At 42.4% G+C, this 21,004-nt stretch overlaps 1 protein-coding gene across 4 annotated transcripts in view; it reads left to right on the forward strand.

Annotated features, from left to right (window-relative positions):
• Positions 1-21,004, forward strand: part of ITSN1 (intersectin 1) — a 239,939-nt gene that overhangs the window by 155,995 nt on the left and 62,940 nt on the right. For 3 of the 4 annotated variants that reach the window (XM_007183719.2, XM_007183718.3, XM_028166955.2), the window contains 7 exons: positions 377-624; positions 3,438-3,597; positions 7,162-7,367; positions 8,147-8,229; positions 12,161-12,327; positions 15,454-15,499; positions 17,855-17,976. In XM_007183719.2, the coding sequence (XP_007183781.2) occupies positions 377-624; positions 3,438-3,597; positions 7,162-7,367; positions 8,147-8,229; positions 12,161-12,327; positions 15,454-15,499; positions 17,855-17,976 (1,032 nt within the window). The remainder of the gene's footprint in view (positions 1-376; positions 625-3,437; positions 3,598-7,161; positions 7,368-8,146; positions 8,230-12,160; positions 12,328-15,453; positions 15,500-17,854; positions 17,977-21,004) is intronic. The other variant, XM_028166956.2, reaches the window with a different exon arrangement.

Genomic DNA, 21,004 nt, shown 5'->3' on the forward strand with positions numbered 1-21,004 from the left:
ATTTTTAATAATTACATGACTTCCTGAGTGATGAAGTCTGTCACATCACTTTCTAATTCAAAGTAGCTCTAAAAATTTAAACTGTAGGCCTTATTAGGATTCCTTATTGGTCTTAACTGCTATTATTAGGGGAAAAAGAAAAAGCTAAACAGGCACAGAAGACTAAGAACTTGAATTATAGCACCTACTGTTTCTTCAGAGTTAAAGTTTAGAGACCATTTTTCCAGACTCTTAGACTAAGAATAAAGTGAAGAAATGTCTGTGCCGTGTGTTAGTCTGACCGGGTCAGAGGCGGGGGCTTTGTTCTGGTAGAGTGTTTGGTGTCTTTAGGGGTTGATTTAGTTCCACTGAATTAAACTTTATGACTTTCCTGCAGGTGGATGAAAGCCAAACTGGAGAACCGGGTTGGCTTGGAGGAGAATTAAAAGGAAAGACAGGATGGTTCCCTGCAAACTACGCAGAGAAAATCCCAGAAAACGAGGTTCCTGCCCCAGTCAAACCAGTGACTGATGCTGCCTCCACCCTTGCACCCAAACTGGCTGTACGTGAGACCCCGACTCCTTCCGCAGTGACCTCTGCAGAGCCCTCCGCGACCCCCAACAACTGGGCCGACTTCAGCTCCACGTATGTGTAGGATGCTATTTCTGATGATTTTTGAAATCCCAGCTTAGTGATCTTTTAAGTGTTGTTATAGTCTTGGGTTGTACCTCTGAGTAATTTTCATGGCCACTTTCTCTGGTCTTCCGGCAAATGGTGGATTGCATTCTCTGACCTGGATTTAATTATATCATTGCTCAACAATGATTTGCCCTGGGATAAAGTAAAGCCTATGACCCTTGTTTCATTCAATAATTTGTCTGTATCTTACATTCTTGTGGAAGAAATGGAGAAATACAGTTTCCTAATAATGTGCTTGACACCCGTGACAGCAAATATTTAGAGTCATTTCCTGCATGGAAACAGCACTTTTTTTTTTTGCTGGACAGAAACAGAAATTGAATTTAGTCATGTGGTTTTGAATAAGATAGAAAGCTGTTTCCTGGGAAGCTTTTCTCTTTCATCAGTCCTGTACAAACGTACAGCAGAGCGAAGAGATGTGTACTCTTGGCCGCTGTTCATGCTATGCCTTTGGTCATCAGGAAATGGCATTAAAAACGGTGTGTAAGCAGAGGTTTGAAAGGAGAGGTGAAGCCACTGTCCACGCTTCCAGTTATAGGACTGGTCTAGGTGTGCAGTAGTCTAAAAATATTTTATACTGGCATTCAAGTAAAAGGGACGTAAGAAATGTTTTTTTGTTGTTGTTTTGTTTTGTTTTTAAATTTATTTATGTATTTATTTATTGCTGTGTTGGGTCTTCGTTTCTGTGCGAGGGCTTTCTCCAGTTGCGGCAAGCGGGGGCCACTCTTCATCGCAGTGCGCGGGCCTATCACTATCACGGCCTCTCTAGTTGTGGAGCACAGGCTCCAGACGTGCAGGCTCAGTAGTTGTGGCTCATGGGCTTAATTGCTCCGCGGCATGTGGGATCCTCCCAGACCAGGGCTCGAACCCGTGTCCCCTGCATTAGCAGGCAGATTCTCAACCACTGCGCCACCAGGGAAGCCCCAGAAGTGTTTTATATTTGTTTTCAAGTCTGATCATCTTTCAGAAGAAACAAATTGAAGGCAAGGAGTCAGGGCATAATGCTGGAGAAAGATCAGGTGGAGGAAATAGAGGAGAGAGAGGTGAGTGATGGCCAAGGGCAGGAGGAAGTGGAGGGAAGGATGTAAGGAATAGCAAGTTTTTCGTACTTACATTTTCACATAAATTGTTTAAAGTGCTAAAGAAGGCCCTCCCTATCTAATCTCTGCTAAAAAGTAGTCTTTTATTAGCATGATAGAAACCAAGTTGAAATTCTCCTCTTGATTGTTTTTTTCTTAATTGAAGTATAGTTGATTTATAATATTGTGTTAGTTTCAGGTGTACAGCAAAGTGTTTCAGTTATATATCCGTAAGTCCCCTCATACGAACCTTCAAGTTGCGAACGTTCAAAGACACGAACGTGCATTCGCATGTCCAATCACGTAAGTCAGTTCACGCGTCTGGCGTACATTGTCACATGGTTGTTCTTTTGTGTACTTTATGGTACTGTGTAGAGTACAGTAGTACAGTATCTTTATTTCAAGCCCAAGATGTCGGGAATCAAGCGTAAAAGCAGCAGTAATGTAGCTGGTACTGTACTGTACTTTTCAAGGTATTATATTGTAAGATTAAAAATGTTTTCTTTATTTTTGTGTTTGTTTTTTATGTATTATTTGTGTGAAAAGTATTATAAACCTATTACAGTACAGTACTATATAGCCGATTATGTTAGTTGGGTACCTAGGCTAACTTTGTTGGACTTACGAACAGATTGGACTTTTGAATGCTCTCTTGGAACAGAACTCGTTCGTATGTAGGGGACTTACTGTATATATATTTTTTCAGATTCTTTTCCATTATAGGTTATTACATGACATTAAATATAGTTCCCTGTGCTATACAGTAAATCCTTGTTGCTTATCTATTTTGTGTATAGTAGTTTGTATTCCCTGTCTTGATTTTGATTGAAAAGTTCTGACTTTGGAAACTAAAGCTTACACTAAAATAGAAGACAAGCGCTGTGTTTTCCAGGATTTTGTTCTGCTGTGGATCCAGTCAGTGTTACTCTCTTGCTCGATAAATGTGTGGTCTGCAGCTCTCCTGCTATAATTCCAGGCTTCTTATTTTCCAAACCCTGAATCAGGATGTGCCGTCTATCAAAGGAAATATTTTAATTTTCAAATTTGTTTATGTCTTATAAAGATTTTTAAAAAGTCAGTTGAATTTAAATCTGCACTGACACAGATGTGTTTATTTAAAATTATAAAATCGCAAAATTAAAACCATCCCCGACATCAGGACAACAGGTTGCTCTAAGGATACCGCTGGTAGTTACCATGGTATCCGAGCACATGGCCTGGCGCTTGCTGTGTGATGATGGGACAGAGAGATGGTATTACTAAGCACCAGCTGCTGGGCTGGCATGTTTTCATATGTGGTGCGAGACTTCTTCTTTGCTTATTGAGCATTGTCGTTACAAATGAAGATAATGATCACGTGAGGATGTTTCTCGGTCGCTTTCTCGTTACAAAGTATTTCTCTGTGTGGTATTTCATGTGACCCTCACAACTAACCAGAGTGGCACAATATTGTTCCCATTTTATCAACGAGGAAATCAAGATTCAGAGAAACTACTAGAACTTGCCTGAGACCCATCGCTAGTGTGTGACGGTCAGACCCAAACCCAAGTCCAGTGCCCTTTCCCCCCTCCTTGTTCTTAAACAAGCCCCATGCACATCCTGGGTGTATGTTTATGGCGGGAGAAACGCCGGTGCATCGGGAAGTCCTTGCCACTCACGGTGGCGTGCTTCGCCTTCCAGGTGGCCCACCAGCACGAATGAGAAACCAGAAACCGACAATTGGGATGCGTGGGCAGCCCAGCCCTCCCTCACCGTTCCGAGCGCCGGGCAATTGAGACAGAGATCAGCCTTCACTCCAGCCACAGCCACGGGCTCCTCTCCATCTCCTGTTTTAGGCCAGGTAACAGCATCGATGGGAGCAGGAGGGCCTCGAGTGCCTGTGTGGGGCGGACAGATTCAGCCAGTGCTTGTTGTCAATGTCATTTAGGAGTAAGCCTCATTATATGCATCTGGGTCGGCTGGCAGGGCGGGATCCAGTTCACATTTTCCCAGTAGAGGGAATAGTGACAGTTCAGAGGATGGAGTTCAGACATTTGAACTCCATCTTGAACGGTGGATAAGAGCTTATTAGGAAACGGAGAGGGCTGGCATGTCAGACAGAAAATACTGTGAGGGTATCACATCATTTTTAATCAGCTATACTCCAGTATGAAATAAAAAGTTAAAAAGAAAATAATGTGAGGAGAGGCTTTAGGTAGGAGGTCAGAGAGTGTTTCGGGAAAGTCATGGGTCAATCCATTTGGCTAGACCATTGAATATTTATCAAAAAAGATAGACCGATTACAGATTAATGGGAAGCTCTTAAATGCCTTGCCAAGAAAGTAATTTCTGAAAGGGTAATAAATAAAGGAATTTATTCCTTTATTTATTTATTTAATAAATAAAGGAATGAAATTTCTATAAATAGTCAAACCAAACAGCGAAATTGCCCATCTGGCAGGCATTTGGGGGTCAGGGACAGTTTCTGCCCAGGGAACAACCAGAGTGAACACAGGCTCTGGGCAGGTTCACGTGGAGGGTGGTGTGTGCAGGAAGATTCGAGTTGGAGACACGGGGGCACTGACAACAGTTGAAGAGGGTGGAGCCCCAATGCCTATGGGAGCAAAAAGGAAAGGAAAGGTCTGGGACTGAGAAAAAGATTTGACTTTACAGGGGAACAAGGAAGGCAGAAAGAGAAATTGATTTTTAGCGAGAAGTTGGGTTTTAGACGTGTTAATTTTAAGGTGAGAGGGGGACAGCCAGGTCATTCTGTCTGGCAGGAATTGGGACATAGATCAGATCTCAGGAAATGAGTGAGCTCTTCAAAGGAGAGAGAGTGCACGAAGATGGAAATTGCACAGAGCGTGTGTCTTCTCTGACCTGGAAGTAGGGCAGCTCCTGAGAGGAGCTGCCCCTTTTCTTTGCATCTGTCCCAGCTCAGCAGGCGGCACAAGTGTCATGCTCAGCCGTGGTGACTCTGGTGGAGGAGGGCTCAGGACCAGGAAAATGAGGGGAAGTTGAAGGCTGTTTCCAGAAAGCGGGGGTGGTGGTGCTCATATTATTAAAGGCGGTGGTCCGGGCAAAGAGGCAAGTAAAACCTATCTGTGATCTGGGAAACAGCAGGATAAACCAGATCGTAGAGGGATACAGAGGAGATGTTTGGTGGGAAAGTGGCAAGATCTGGTGAAAGGACAGAGAAGGAGCAGAGTAGAAGGAGGACAGGACGCAGCCACATGGCCAGTGGAGAAAGGGACTGAAAAGTTGAGCACCAGAGAATCTAAGTGGAAGCAGCATTAAAAACACAGAAAAGAAGACAGGCTTCTTTTTCTTCTGGGAAAGGAAGGGTGAAGAGAGGTTGGAGAAGGAGGGAAAGGAGTTCAGGTTGTGCTCTGGGCAGCTTTTTCAGGAGGGGCCCCCGAGGGCCTGCGGAGCATGCATGAAAGGAATTGAGTAAAGAAGGATGAAGCCTGACGTGGCTGAATGTGTGTAACTGGTCATCACACATTATCTTGGTTTTCTCCAGCAATACTGCACAGTTTGGGACTAGAAATAATAACAGTAACATAAGCCACCCCTGTTAAGATTATTACTCTCATAGCTGCTCCAAGGATACATCCTGTTACACTTTCTTAACCACCTTTTGAAGAAAGTGTCTCTGTTTTAGAGATGTGGAAACTGAGGCCTGGAGAGATTAAACAGTTGTCCAAGGTCACACAATTAGTAAGTGACAGACTTGGGATTCAAACCCAGAGTCCGTGTTCTGCCTGATTCCACGCTGGTTATTCAGATATCTCCACGTGGAAAGATGGACAGGGCAGGTGCAGCAAAGATTTCTCGGGGTGAGAGGTTATGAAATACTGGAGCCCAGGTGAAATGGCAGAGACTAAACGGAAGTGATGGAGAGAATTAGGCAACACAGAAGCGCTGAGATCCACGGCTCCGATGTGAGGCGCCCTGCAAGCGCGAGGTGGGGACACGGCGGGCAGAGACTCTGTGGTCCTGGGGGCGTTTGGAATCCAGAGACCCCTTCTCAGTTCTGAAGACTGGGTGGAGTGTACAGTCGAGATGGAAGGAAATAGGGATGTCATAGGTCTAAGAAGGCGAGAACCCACGGAGACCAACATGGAAGCCGAAACTCTCCGACCTGTCATAAATTCTCCACTTGCCAGACATAATCACAGTTAAATGTCATTATGAAAATATCTTCTACAGGCAAGTCCAAGTTGGTTCTGAATGAACTGTCATTGGGCATTATCCCTTGTTCTTGTCCATTTACGTATATTATGGAAAGTTGACGTTGTTGTATTTTTTAGTATTGTTTTAAGATACTGTAACTGTTTTATGTTACAGTCTTAAAAAAGGTAATAAATGCCTCACCCTGCCTTTCCAGCCTCATCTCCTACGCCACCCCTCCATGAGACTAGGCCACATGCACCCCCAGATTGCGCTTCTCCTCCTGGACACTGCGGGACAGCATCTCGCGGCCGTGCCCTCCACCTGGAGTGCCCTTCCTCCGAAGCCCTAGCTATCAAAATCCTTCTGGTCCTTCAAGGCCTAGCTCAAACGCTGCCTCCTCTGTGACACTCCCCCTGTTGCCCTCAAGCAGCATTAATCCCTCTTTTCTCTCTGTTCCCGCAGTGAATAGTTGGAACCTCTTCTTAGCGTATTTCATTCTGCCGGGTGGTAGGCGTAGTTGTTTGTATCTCTTTCTTCCTCATGAATCATGAGTTCCTTGGTAATAATATCATACTGCCCATTTTTATAGTGCTTTCTGGTTAATAAAGTGTTTTAACCTAAATTATTTTGGGGAGGCAGAGATGGCATTTTATTCATCTTTGTATATGGTTTGCATATAGATGTATTTATAGTAAACGGGGATTACAGTGGATTTATGCTTGCCAAACCCCTGTTCCTCTAAAAAGGAACTGAAACAAGCCCAATCCAATGCAAGGTGTATTTCCTTGTGTCCACCTAAACTAAGATATCAGTTAATTACCTTTTGAGATTTCATAAGGTTTCTGCTCTGGTATTAATCCCCCACTAAACACCCAAATCCGATTGGAAATTGGCAGGAGTGGGAGTGCCCTGGGCAACTTGGGACTTAACATAGAACCCAAACAGAAAAGGCACACAGCCAGGTGCAACAGACTAAACACGACCTCCTGGCTTGTTTAAGTGGAGAATTCTAGATGGCCCGACCACGGCTTTGTGAATAGGCTAGCAGATTTTCACCCCCACTTTTGGAGATAAACAGTTACCGTGAACAATGGCGCGCGTGGCACCAGTGCTGTGCTGAGGCAGGGTCCTCCGTGGCTGCGCGTGTGCCCGCGTGTGCCCGTCGCGGGGGAGGAGCCAGTGTTCACGTCACCTGAACGGATAACAAGTCACAGAGTGATGAGAGGTCCTTTATGTTCTTCCACACAAGGGCGAAAAGGTGGAGGGGCTACAGGCACAAGCCCTGTATCCTTGGAGAGCCAAAAAAGACAACCATTTAAATTTTAACAAAAATGATGTCATCACCGTCCTGGAGCAGCAAGACATGTGGTGGTTTGGAGAAGTTCAAGGCCAGAAGGGTTGGTTCCCCAAGTCCTACGTGAAGCTCATTTCAGGGCCCATAAGGAAATCTACGAGGTATGTTTGTATTTATCTGCTTCTATTGGATGAAAACCATGTCAGGCATGAAATTATTGTTTGCACTAGTTACGATTCATAAATAGGAGTTGCAGGATTATTTTGTCTTTAAACTGGATCTTTTAACTGCAAAAATTAGGGTACATGGCAACAGGGGAGAGCCTCTTACAGATAAATGGTCATTTTTTTTCCTTGCTCATAGAAGCCTGTATATCCTGTTTTTCATTGAATTATGCATGAGGGAATTCTACTCTGAGACCTGGAACATTCTTGTGGATTTGTTGGAGATTATGCCCCTCTTCATGCTTAGTATCCAGTACTGTTCCAGACGTACAGTACTACTTAGAGACCCAAAGCATTTGGGAAAATCTGTGGAAGAATGAATTATCTTTTTCATTAGGAAACTTATAGCATGGAACCTTGACATAAAGGTTGTTGTTTAATTGTTCTAACCATGTAGATGGTCAAAACAAATTATGAGCTTCAAGAAGAGATGAAGAGCAAAAATATTGAATGAGCATCTGTCAGTCATGCTTTGAAATAGACCAGTACATTAGCTGTGTATCCAGCAAAGCAGTGCTGGCAAACAAGGATGTGAGCTTAGAATCAGGCCTCTGTGGCCCCTTGTGATGTGTTTTGACTTAGCTGAGTGCATCTATTTCAGCTGTAGATGATCAATGCTTTAAATGTTAAACAGTTTTTAAAAAGAAAAATCAGTGTCATTTGTACTGTTTTCTTTGAGGGTGAAAATTAAAATACTTTCCCCCCCCCTCTTCCAGCATGGATTCTGGTTCTTCAGAAAGTCCTGCTAGTCTAAAGAGAGTAGCTTCCCCAGCAGCCAAGCCGGCCGTGTCAGGAGAAGGTGAGAACCTGACTCAGATCATGTTCTTTAGAAGGTGGAGGGAATCGTGTAATACAGTGAATGTTGGAAAGAAGTTGGATTTCATGTTTAAATAGTTTACATTAATTTACGTTCATTATATTAAGCTCTAAGGTAAAATGAGGGTTAGCTCTTTACAAAGTCATAGTACTTTATGGAGACTTTCAAAATACTATCAGATACATTGATCATAAAAACTGAATTTTCTAATTATGTTTGATTATGAGCCCTTTGACTCTTGAAAGAGGCCCGTCAGAGTCACTAAGGACCAAGTTCTCTGAGCATCTCTATAGCTAATTTGTGGTAGTTGCTATTTTTCTGACTTTATACAGATAAGTATTTTGGTTTAAAGCCATAACTATACAGTTCAGTAAAACTGTCACAGTAACGTCAGTGCCATTTGTACCCCAAATGAAACAGAAGTTTCATTTCTGTGTTCCATGTAAATAACCACACCAGATTATTTAGGCCTAAAAATTGTATTTTGAGTGTTTATTACACAAATAATTAATTGCTTTATTTCCTCTTCTTCATGACATAATCTTTTCGATTATATATGCCAATATATGGTATAGGTTTAAAAATGAACAAAACCTACATAATTCAGGCTTTAATGGTAAAAATCTCATGTCTTTTCTTCATTTGGTCCATGAGCGCTACCCAAGTTAGACAGGCTTTCCATGTTGAAGTATGAACAGTATTTGTAGCTAACAGATGTCTACACGACTGTATAGTAGATTTTCATAGGTTCCTTGAATTAATTCCATGAGGGTGGAATCTTTCGTTCAGTTTGTTTGCCATTATGAGACTTACATTCCTTAGAAACTTTGCCTTATGAAAAATAGAATTATTAAAGCAATTGTTTCAATGGAGACAGCAAGGGTTAAAATTTAATGGTATTTCAGATAGTAACAAAGTTACTTTTTCAAGAGGAATTTCAGAAGTAAAAAATTTTTTTAGTTTATAGATATAGCTGTAAAACTTCATCATCACTGAACAAATCCAGTATTTTATTGTATCCAGTTTTTGCCATTACCGCCAAAACAATCATTAGGATAGTTCTCTTCATACATTCTTGTCATCTTAATGACTTTTATATCCACTGTTAGGAGAACAGGCAAAAAGGTCTTTTAAACACAGCACATGTAGTCAGTATTATGTCAGGCAAATTATGTGTGCCTCCCGTCCCCCCACATTCAGTGTGTTATATCCATTCAGTCTCACTGGAGCACCAGAGTTTGTATCCTGGCTCTCTCACCTAGTGACCATTTAATTTTAGTCATGCCTTAACTCCCTCATCTGTAAAATGGGCATAATAATCACCACTTGAGGTAGGAAATCATTACAAGGCTTATGAGATAATAGTGTAAGCTTTTGGAATAAAGGTCAGTAAATGTCTGCTACTTTTATTTCCTTTTTGCTTCATTTCCTGGATTTATTGATAGTCACTTAAAGCAGTGAGCTTTCTCATCCAACAGCTGGGGTTTTTTTGTTTTTGTTTTTTTGTTTTTAGCATCTTTATTGGAGTATAATTGCTTTACAATGGTGTGTTAGTTTCCAACAGCTGGGTTGATGAATGTTGATTTGTTTTGAAACATTGTACAGAGGCCTCTACACTTGAGACCTCAATAAGTAGGTCACAGATGAACCACACACATCCTTAAAGTTGGGCAACAGAAGAGAGTTAAATTCTAACCTCAGTTGGCATTTATTACATCCATTTTGAAATGATTTAGGTATTAGAAATTTGAGGAGAGATTGCTGGCTTTCTGGAGGGGTGTGGGAGGACACTGACATCTGAAATTCTGAGAAAAGGTACTTAAATATATTGATGGACCACTTATCGATACTGTATTGAATGTAATCAGATTTCACGTAAACCAGAAACCAGATTAAATAGATGGTCAATTTGGGTAGCTCTTAAAATATGGGCTTGGGAATGGCCAGTGCCCTGTGTTACACGTCTGGTGAAGAGGGTCTAAGTGGTGACGAGCCCCCGCATAGCGGTCCTCATGTCTCCCTGCTTTCATTGAATCAGAAGGTCCTCGCAGATGCCTGCGTGCACACAGGGCAAGTAAAACCACAGTCTTTCCCGTCTCCTTGGTATCTTCTGCTGCAGTATGAAGTTCAGCTAGAGTTCACGCTTCTGAAGTTTCTTAAGCATTTCGAAAGTGACTTCAAACTTTGGATCCATTTTAAGAAAGTGACTTTTAAGTGCAGGAATCACTGGGAAAAGTATTGATTGCCAAGGATCCAATCTGAAATGGCCAAACATGAGCTAAGGAACAAGTAACGGAACAAAATGAAAAGGGAAGGGTCAGAATATTGAGAAATCAGAAGAAGGAATATATTAATGAAAAAACAATGTCTTTATTCAAGCTGCCAAACTTTGATTTCCTTGTGTGGGAAATCATTTTTCCAGTTTTAACTGTGGAGGTGTGTGTCACCAGTGCTGGAGGGCTAAAGACAGAGAGGCTTCTGTTCTGCCTTGTACGTTTGGATGACCTTGTATCTCGGGGTCTGCTGGCCTCAGCCTGCAGGTCAGCACAGCGAGGCTGAAGTGGCCCCTTGGAGAGCTGCCCACGTTAGCATAAGCATTAGGAGGATTTGTGTTTTTTGGTGTCTGTTTTAGCTTTCATTAGTGCCTCCTGCAGAGGCTCTTATAATTAGACAGTGGAGTCCTCCATACTAAATTAATTGACATTAAGCTCTGCATTTAAGGATTATCATATGAAATTTTAGCAAGAAACACTCCATCCATCATCCATCATAAAACAAACTTTTCGGGTAAATGGTGTTTTGTTGTGTTTTTTTGTTTTGTTTTGTTTTGTCGTTTTTTTGGGGGGGGGTTGCTTTTTGCTTTTTAAAAAATACACAAAGGCCTAGGATAAAATGGACAAAAAGTGGAAATAAGAAACGTATGTTCATCTTTCCAGAAATCTTTTATTCTCTACCTAGTGTAGTGTCTAGAATTTTGTGTCAAATGATCTTTCTGAGAGTGTGACTTGGTTTCTAAGCCTTAGTAAAGTCAGCTGTTTGTAATTCAAAAGAAAAACTTCCTCTGGAATGCACATCCTTCACATTCAAGACAGTAAAGAACATTAATTCTTGTCCTTTACGACTAAATTACATGAATAATCAAATGTAAGAAACTGTGATTTGTCTTTTCCACTTGTTCAGAAAGGCGTGATTATTTTCTGGGATTGGGTAGACACTACTTTTATCAGCAGTCCACTCTACCTGTTTATACTTGAATGACAAGTAGATGTCCGTTTTTAACTAAAGAATATATATTTTAAATTTTGTGTTCTAACAGCTTCCTGCCATCTGTGTATATGGCACAATAGGACTTAAATTTTCACCGAGGCACTTGAATAATGAAAAACGTGTCTTATTTAATTGACAAAAAGGATATCCCACGTCTAAAAGGTTTCTAAAATGGTGACTTGGTACCTTCAAAAGTGAATTACAGATATTTGATGAGCTCACCAAGGAGCCTGCATGTCAGTGTATCTAATCCAGCGCTCAGCATGACCTAGGTACTCAGTAAATGTTAGCTAAAAGTGAACGTGAAAACCATTTTCATGTAAAAAGAAACCATGGCGTTAAATCGGAGATCACTCTCAGTACTGGTGTTGGTGGACATGCAGTTGGGTTTTTTGTTTGTTTGTTCCTGGTCCTGGGTCTTCACAGGAATTGTCTCCCCGGCTGCAGTTATTGAATTTTTATGTGCAATCGGGGAATTTGGAGCCCAGGGGGTTCTGCAACTCTGCATTTTATCAGTGACTAGCCTTTCTCTTGAATGGACCTTATCCTAATAATTTCCTTATTCATAAACTTGCTTTTGCAAAGTTGTCTGGGATTTCTGTAAACAATCAAGCTCTCTCCGTATCTCAATATTTCTCCCCACCAGAATTTATTGCCATGTACACTTACGAGAGTTCTGAGCAAGGCGATTTAACCTTTCAGCAAGGGGATGTGATTTTGGTTACCAAGAAAGATGGTGACTGGTGGACGGGAACAGTGGGCGACAAGTCCGGAGTCTTCCCTTCTAACTATGTGAGGCTTAAAGATTCAGAGGTAAACCCACATTAACTGTTTCCTCTCCCTTTCTGTGCAGCGATTCTCTTTTCAGGGAGTCATGATGTTTGCCGGTGGAACATCATTGTTGGGTTTTGCTAAGTTCTGGAACGTGACAGCAAATACAGTGTGACCTGTAATTGTTTGAAATTGTCTATTGGTGCCGCAGGGTCAGCCTTGGCTTCCCAGAAACAGAAGAACCCCCCGGGGCTCAGTGGAGGCTGATCGTAATGAGGCTGGTCTGCATCAGCTGGGATAATACTCAGGATTCATCTCTATTCCTGAATGTAATTGACTTAGGATTCGGAGTAAATATTCTAGATTAAGTCTTCAGGGTCACTGATTTGAGAAACCCCAAGAAAGATACACAGCAATATCTTGCCCATGTAAACAAAAGTATTTTGGTGATACTGGCCCCAGAATATTGGGCAGTAGAGAGTTTTTAGAATTTGTATTTTTGCCTACACAGTAGGAAGACACAAGATCTAAGAAATTGGTACACTTTGGCTAGAACTTAGTATCTCCGTTGATCAGAGACTGAATTTATTTTAAATGCTGTTATCCTTACCAATTGGAAGTGGCTCCCCATTGTTGCTAATGGGTCCCTAAAAATTCAGTTGCATGAAGTGGCCTTGAGATAGCACAAGATTAATGAAATGGTGGTGTGGGTCTACTAGAGTATGGGAGCCCATCTCGTAGTGGCCAATTTCAAGTTAGTGGGAATTTCAGGTTATAGATGTAGTCATTTAACAGACCCTTAGCTGCTTGGGGAGCGAAGCTGGGCCTGGTGATAAGCTATGGTAGTTACGATAGTTCTACCAGGTCAGCCTTCTCACCTTCCCTGCAGTTCCTAGGAATAGTTTTATTTGCTGGTTGTTTTGTTTGTTTTTTTTTTTTTTTAAAGAATGTCATTGTTGTTTTGGGGTTTTTTTGTTTGTTTTCCCTTGCTTTGGTCTTGAGAGCAGCTTGCTGAAATTCCCCTGGAGGGATTTGCATTAAGTGTTTTACCCTTGGAGAATTTGGCAGAAGCTGGAAAGAAAGTACTTCTTTTCTGTAGGACAGTCGTTGTATTGTCCTCTGCAGACCTGGAGAGGGAAAATTCAACTCTTCTCCAGGCCAGCCAGTTATATCCAATAAGAACCATGGAGATATTTCAGGGGAGTAGAGGGAAAACATTAAAAACTAAACTGGATTTCTGCTCCCATGCACAAAACCTCTTAAAATGGCTTTACCTTTGGGATCAGTTAAACACAAAAGCCATTACTAGTATTATATTTTAATAAATTAGAGTTTTCTACCAAAAACCATCCAAAGTCAGTAAGTTTCAAAAAATGCACTGTGACATTTTCTAAAGGTAAGTTGAGTTGTAAAGTGCTTTCTTAACCACAGTCTTAAATATCAGCCACAGAAGAACGTTATAACAGTGCTAAAGATTTTAGACAAACATTTAGCAACGTTATTTCATAATAATGAAAAAATCAAAAAAGGCAGCTCTTTCATCCTACTTGGACATAGACTTCAATATTATAAGGCCATATCCCGCCAAACTTAAAAACCAGACCCAGCTTCAGATACCAAAATTGACCCATGGACAAGGGGGAGGTTGTCCTAAACCTGCTTCCCTTCTCTACACGAGCAGGGCTGGAGCACGTAGCCTGGATCAACTTTTCTGCTGCATTCTTAAGAAGCGCCAGGATGGAACCTGGCCATCTGACTCCGTCTCAGCTTAAGTGCTGGCTGTGGTATTTAAAAGGGAGCACATTGAAGCTGCTTGAATTCTATCACTGGGTTGCTAATTGCTTTGTTCTTTTTATGGACTAGAGAGAGTATATTTAAGCCTGTACTGGGAAAGTAACTGGTCATTTGGAATCTTGTATCATTAGTGTTCCTTCATTTGGATATGCAGCCTATAAAAATTGCAAGGAAGATGAGTATTGTATAACTTCGTTAATACAGAAAGCATAATCAGAGTAAACATTTTAATTCAAACTTTCCCTGCCAAATGGTTATTGAATTTCAGTATAAATATAGGTAGGGACAATGATAAGTTGTGTTCCTGGTAGATAATTACATATTTTTATTCTTAAAGTTACTCCCATTTAGTTAATTAAGCCTTTTGTTTTGTTCTGTTTTAATTGGAATACTTAATTTACTGGAAGATAGGGACACAAGAGTGAAAATTAATCTGGAGTAAAGCACTTTGCAATGACAGATTACGGCCTGGCCCCTGTCCCAACTGAGTCTCTGCTGGCTTGGCTTGCTCAGCTGGTTTAAAATTCCATGAGCATCTATGAAGGAATTCAACCCCAGAGCACTTTTGGAACACTTAGTAGTTGGGAAAAAAAAATGGTCTGCTTCTATGAGCTGTGTGTCCAGCATTGCAAGAGAAATTTCAGTGTTTAAACAGTGTAAGGTTTGGGTGGAAAGGATATACAGGAGAGCGGCTGCCTCGTTGGATAATGGGATGGGGGAAGGGGTGTTTGAATTGCCACTGTACTGTTTTCCTTCTTTAAAAAAAAAGAAAGCCCTAAAGAAAATGTACCAAAATATTAATATTTCCATGCATTGTTAATATTAATATTAATTTAATTAAAATATTAATATTAATAATATTAATATTTTCACGTATTTAGTCTCTAGTATATGGAGACTATAATAGACATCCATTGCACTCATGGATGTCTATTATAGTCTCTGTACTTTTTTTATGTGTGAAGTATTTAATAATTAACCATTTGGACATCAAGCATGAGCTTAGTGTTTAGGCTGTAGACTATAACAGTCTTCCTGGTGGGGCAGCCCCTGTTTCACCTGACCCAGGGACTGGATGCGCCCATGTTACACACAGTCAATACCTGAGCCCTCTGGGGTCCTACAATGCCACTTACTTTGCTAATTTTTCTCTTAAGAAGAGAGTTAAAGCTACACGCTTTTAAAGTACTTATTTCGCCCCATGTTTTCCTTGCTACAGATCGTAATGTCAGGAGATACAATGCTACTATGTTTCCCCAGAATGAAAAGGGGAATTTAGGGGCTCACGCGGGCTTGTGTCATCATTAATCGTTTTTTAAGTTGCTTGACCAAAACTCTTCAGTATGCAAATGAGACCTTCTGCTCTGTTTTAAGGGCTCTGGAACTGCTGGGAAAACAGGGAGTTTAGGAAAAAAACCTGGTAAGTGACAAACCCTGATGCTTATTTTTCAATATTTTAAATGTAATTGATAGTTGCTCCCAATCTTTGTTTATTGGGGCCAAAAGCCTTAAAAATGAAAAGAGAAGAAAAGACCAAAGAATCTGTCCGAAGAGTGGTTGGAGCAGATCCTTTCCTTGGAATCCATTAATAACGTATTTATAGATGGTTATGAAATATGGCTGTTGCCTCACACATGGAGAGTAAGGACATTACCAGACAGAATGTTCTCTTGGAATGTGAAGAAATAATTCAGGCAAGATGGTGGGAAGTTTTCATGCATGAACCTGTAGGATTTGGGGTCAGCAGCTGCTTAGTCCTCCTCTCGTTAGGTTCAGGAAGCCCTTGTTCATTTCCTGGAAGCATATTCAGACCCAGGACATAAATAATGGAGGAGATGAGAGAGCAACACGTATTATCAGAGTGCAGGTCCTATTAATTTAGAAGCCATTGGGTGGTTTTCCTCAGGTACACGGTGAAGGTACAAAAATTATAGTCATCCCTCTGAACTCAAAGTGTTTTAGTTTATTTAAACAAAATCACATATTCTATAAATAGAAGCCTGAAAGAAAGAAGAAAGAAGCAGATGTGAAATCATATGGTTGTATGGCCTGTCTTCCTCTCTAGGTCATTTGAGCTTTTTTGCTATTACAGCCTTAAGAAATTACAGGTTGAAAGAGTCACCGCAGTGCTGACAGGGATGTGTGTATCTGTGTCTGGTTCTCAGCTCCAAATGCGCTTACCTGGCAAGGAAAGGTGGGTTTTTAGGTAGTTGTAGGATTTTAGTCTGACTCAGATATTGGACCACCCCGGTCAAATCTCTGTTTTAACCAGGAGTATGCTACATTTTGAATTGTCATTCCAAAGGGTCCAGAGGGGCTTAACTTTGCACTGAAACCAGCGAGCTGCTCAAAAAAGCTGGAAAAGACAGAAAAGAGTGTCAGGGCAGGTCACTTGCTACGCAGGCCAGGTCCTTTGAGGAGTAGGAACATCAGGGGCCAAATAGGACACTAATTTGGATCTTTTCCAAATGGAAAACTTGTGGCGTCTAGAGCTAGTCCTTGGCATGTTGGGGGAGAATTCTCATCCCCAGCACAGATTTCCCAGCTTGAGCTCTCAGTGGAGCCCACGTATGTGTAAGCTGGGCTCTTTCTCGCTTCCCCTGAGCTCTGGGATGCATCTGTCAGGGCCAGCCTGCACCGGGACGGCCTGGCACTCCTAGCATGGTGGCCACTTATTACAGAACAGGGTCCTAGGGGGCTAATGTGCCTTCAGGGAAGCAGGAGCATGGGCCTTTCACCTCTTTCCTTCTGTCTGTCTGTCTGTCTTTACTTCATTCCTTCTTTCTTCATCTCTTTCTTTCAAGAACAGTTATGATGGGGAGAGAGTGGAGAGGAATAGAACAGTCTGTTCTGTCTTGCTTCTAGAAGTTCACAAGGCCGTCGCTGCGGATACGCCAGAATTCAGTCAGAGGAGGATTTTTTCCTTTCGTAGTCGACCTCCTGTGCCAGGAGCAATGTACTTTTCAGAGCCTGGTCTGTGGTACTGCTGGAATTTTTCCCATGAGACTGTTCACATTCAGGAAAAGTACAGAACTGTTTACCTTTTTTTTTTTCTGTGCTGAATTGTTGTTTTGCATAAAATCCCTCCTCTTGACTGCAGGATCGTCCTCTAACTTGAAATAAAAAGAAGTAAACTTACATTGATGTGATTCCTACCTGATATTCAGGGATCACCCTCAAAATGTGAGCCTCAAAGAAAATGGTCTTGTGGGTAGAAGAGAGAGTCTAAAGAAAGTCGTAACATAGAAAGAAATTAGCTAGTGCATGCTCCTGGTGGTTTCTGAAGAAAACAGATTTCTCTTTCTACTGTACTTGACAGGTGGAAAAGGTTCACTTGAGTTCCTTGATTCACTCAACCATCCTTGACTGGACCATGTGCTAATAATAATCAGCACTGTGTGAGGGCGGAGGGCAGTTGGGGATGAATGAGGCCCAGCTGCTGGCATCGGGGTGTTCTTGGGAATTGGGGCAGTGGGGGTAGGGTGCGGAGTTGGGGGAGAGTGAGGAGGTTGTGGAGGCAAGTTGGTATGTTCTGAGAGATGAGGGGGTCCTCGAGCAGACCGGGCACAACCAGAAGACAAGCCCAGCTCCTGAATACTGCACTTGCCGTGTGGTCAAAGAAGGGCCACCGAGCCTTCTTCATTTAGTAGAAAACCGGCCCCGTACACCGGCTTTGACGATGTTGACCCGTGAACCTGGGAGGTGGCTGTGTCTTCTTAAGCTCTCCTTTTCCTGACTCTAATGGTGCGCTGCCATGTTTGGTCTTGTTTTCCAGAAATTGCCCAGGTTATTGCCTCCTACACTGCTACCGGTCCCGAGCAGCTCACCCTGGCCCCTGGTCAGCTGATTTTGATCCGAAAAAAGAACCCAGGTGGATGGTGGGAAGGAGAGCTGCAAGTCAGTGTCTTTTCCATTTGTTTAAAATTCTCTGCCCAAATTTCAATATGCAAGATCTCAAAGGGACACCGTTTCATTGCAAAGTACAGATAACCCTGCACCACCTACATCCTGCGTTTGTGTAGTGAGAGATGCCACGTTATCTGAATCCATTCGGTTCCTAAGCTTTGGGCAGCCAGGAACAGAATTGTGAGAGCTAAGGATTCTTCTGAAGAATGCATCTAAATCTGTTGGATTCTTGAGTTCAGACAGTGAGTGGTGGGATAGTGAGAATTCATGATGGAGTCATCCGTAAGTCACAGCGTTGTAGGAGCGGAGCTTTCCATCAGCGGTGCTGTAAGGTGTGGTACCGTAGTAGCCTTTGCATTCAAAGCCACATCTGTACGGCACAACAGTTTTAGTTCTTGTGTGTGTTTGTGTGTGTGTGTGTGTGTGTGTCCTCAATTCATCATTCTGTCAAGGCAAACCTTGGTCAGGAAGGCAAAGGCCTATGTTGTGGTGAGGTAAAGAAATACAGCACCTTTCTGTGCAGCTAATTAAAAATTAAAGTGCCGGAGAGTGAAGAGTGAGCTGGTGGACTGAAGAAATGTATCTTGGCTGGAATAGAAGGCACTTTTGGCCTGGAGTACCCAAAGGCAAAAGTTCCCCTGGGAGCTCGCTGATGGGCAGCCATAAAAACCCTATCCAGCAAGGAGGACGAGATACAGTTTATTGGCTCAGGATTCCATTGGGGTCCTGGAATCCACCCCCCTCCCCTTTTTTTTTTTCTAATTTTTTTTTTAGTGATTGATTTTTTTGGCTGCATGGCTCGCAGGATCTTAGTTCCCCGACCAGGGATTGAACCCGAGCCCCAGCAGTGAGAGCGCCAAGTCCTAACCACTGGACCGGCAGGGAGTGCCCTCCACTCCCCCTTTTAATATGTCTCTTCCTTCACTGGGTAGCAGGAGGCCTTCCTCAGACCGGTGGGTCTCATTTCTTGTAGAGAGTTGTCACCTCATTGGCTTTCCCATCCATATGTGACTCCCCTGTTCTGAAGACTTAAGGGGTGTCCCCTTGACATATATACACTAATATGTATAAAATAGGTAACTAACAAGGACCTGCTGTATAGCACAGGGAACTCCACTTCGATGTACAGTAGAAACTAACACAGCATTGTAAAACAACTATACCCCAATAAAAAATTTTTTTAAAAAAGGGGGTGTCCCCACTGACCCTCCTCATCAGCCTGCTGGCTGAGACTCCCCTCAGATGCCCTCTTCCCCTTCCAGCATCCGTCTTAACCAGTCTGACCTCTCACAGCGACATCTCTACTCCAGCCTCATTCGGTGATTTGCTCTCTTGAAAACAAGCAGCAACCCTCAGACCCCGATGCCTCACTGCCTTTGCCCATAGCGCCTCCCCACATGGTCATCTCCACTTCTCCCCCGTTCCTCAAGAGCCGGCCAAATCCCACTTCTTCCGGAAGCTTTCTATGACCATCCCACCAGAAGCGGCATCTCCTTCCCATGAACCGTGGTGGCCCCGATGCCTGCACCACTCTTGGTATTTAGTGTTGACGCGGATATTATTACTTCCGTGCATATTTCTTACTTCCTCTTTTAGATTATCAGCTCTTTTAAGGCAGAAACCATATTTTTTCAGCCTCACGCTCCTTGTACCTTGCTCAAAAGAGAGTCCTGAGTGGTTCTTACAATCCACAATTGCCGTGCCCAGGGCGGCTTCTGGTGCTTTCACCAGCCCTTCTCCCCTGTGGACACACAAATGAAGAAATTGCCAGTGAGCTCTGTGTTCCGCCCTGGTGAAGGTGCAGGGACGGGAGAAATGGTGGGGTCGTTGTGAGACCTATGGCAGTATATACTCAATAGATTAACATGGGGGAGCCTTTAAAGGAGTGGCTTCCACCATTGGTGGATTAACTGTGGATTAGAGCTTTAGTCCTTGAGCCAAGGTCATGAAATCTATCAGACTTCAAGGAAAGTGAAATTTGATCTGCGTTCTAAAAGTAACCCAGAAGTATCCCTCTTGATAAACTGAATCAGATGAGAGGGCAGAGGTAAGATGGTGGCCAAGTTTCCTTTTCTCTTAATTTTATTTCCTTATTTTGGGAACAGGTAATATACTCACATGGTTTCAAATTTTAAAATTACAAGGGACTTCCCTGGCGGTCCAGTGGTTAAAACTCCGCGCTTCCACTGCAGGGGGTGCGGGTACGATCCCTGGTCGGGGAGCTAAGATCCCGCATGCTGTGCGTCGTGACCCCCAGAAAATAAATAAATAAATAAATAAAAATTACGAAAGGGAATTCAAATGTCTCCCTCCCACCCTGTCCCCAAAGGCAGCTGTCTTTATCAAAGCCTTGCTTCTAGAGGGTGTGTGTGTGTGTGTGTGTGTGTATGTACGTGCTGTAAGTTAAGTTCTCTGCTCCTGGTGGTGTGCAGAAGGGTAGTTATAACACTTACCATCATCCCTAACTAGAGTCTTCATCTCATAGAATTGTGTCAGGAGTGCAAGTCTTGGTTCGCCAACTTCATTATAAGTTCCTCTGTGTCTTAAACTATCCCTTTCCAACAACTCCCAGCATGTGAACACTCAATGAATGGATTTTGTGTCGAATTAGATTAAAGTGAAGGAGGCAGGAATGGTGGTGGAAAATGTGGCTGATCCATCACATAAGCCTGATGGCTTTTGAAAACAAGGTGAAGTTTAGACTCCTTGTGTCCTCCATATATTGCGTGTATGTCATCTTGTATATGCACAATTATTCTCCATAAGAAGATCGCAGATGTGACTGTGAATCTTGGCTTGCCACCGACTAGCCTGTAACCTTGAGATTGTCGCTTAACTTTTCTGAGCCTTACTCTTTTTATCTGGGAACTAGGAATAGTAATAGTGGGAAATGGAAATAGTAATAGTATTATCCTTCTGGAATTGTTGTGTAGGTAAATGCATATAAGGTGCTTAACATAGGCCTGGCTCATAAAAAGCACCCAGCATGTATTGACTGCCATTATTATTATTCCTAAAA

This window comes from Balaenoptera acutorostrata, chromosome 4, assembly GCF_949987535.1.
Source record: "Balaenoptera acutorostrata chromosome 4, mBalAcu1.1, whole genome shotgun sequence".
NCBI lineage: Eukaryota > Metazoa > Chordata > Mammalia > Artiodactyla > Balaenopteridae > Balaenoptera > Balaenoptera acutorostrata.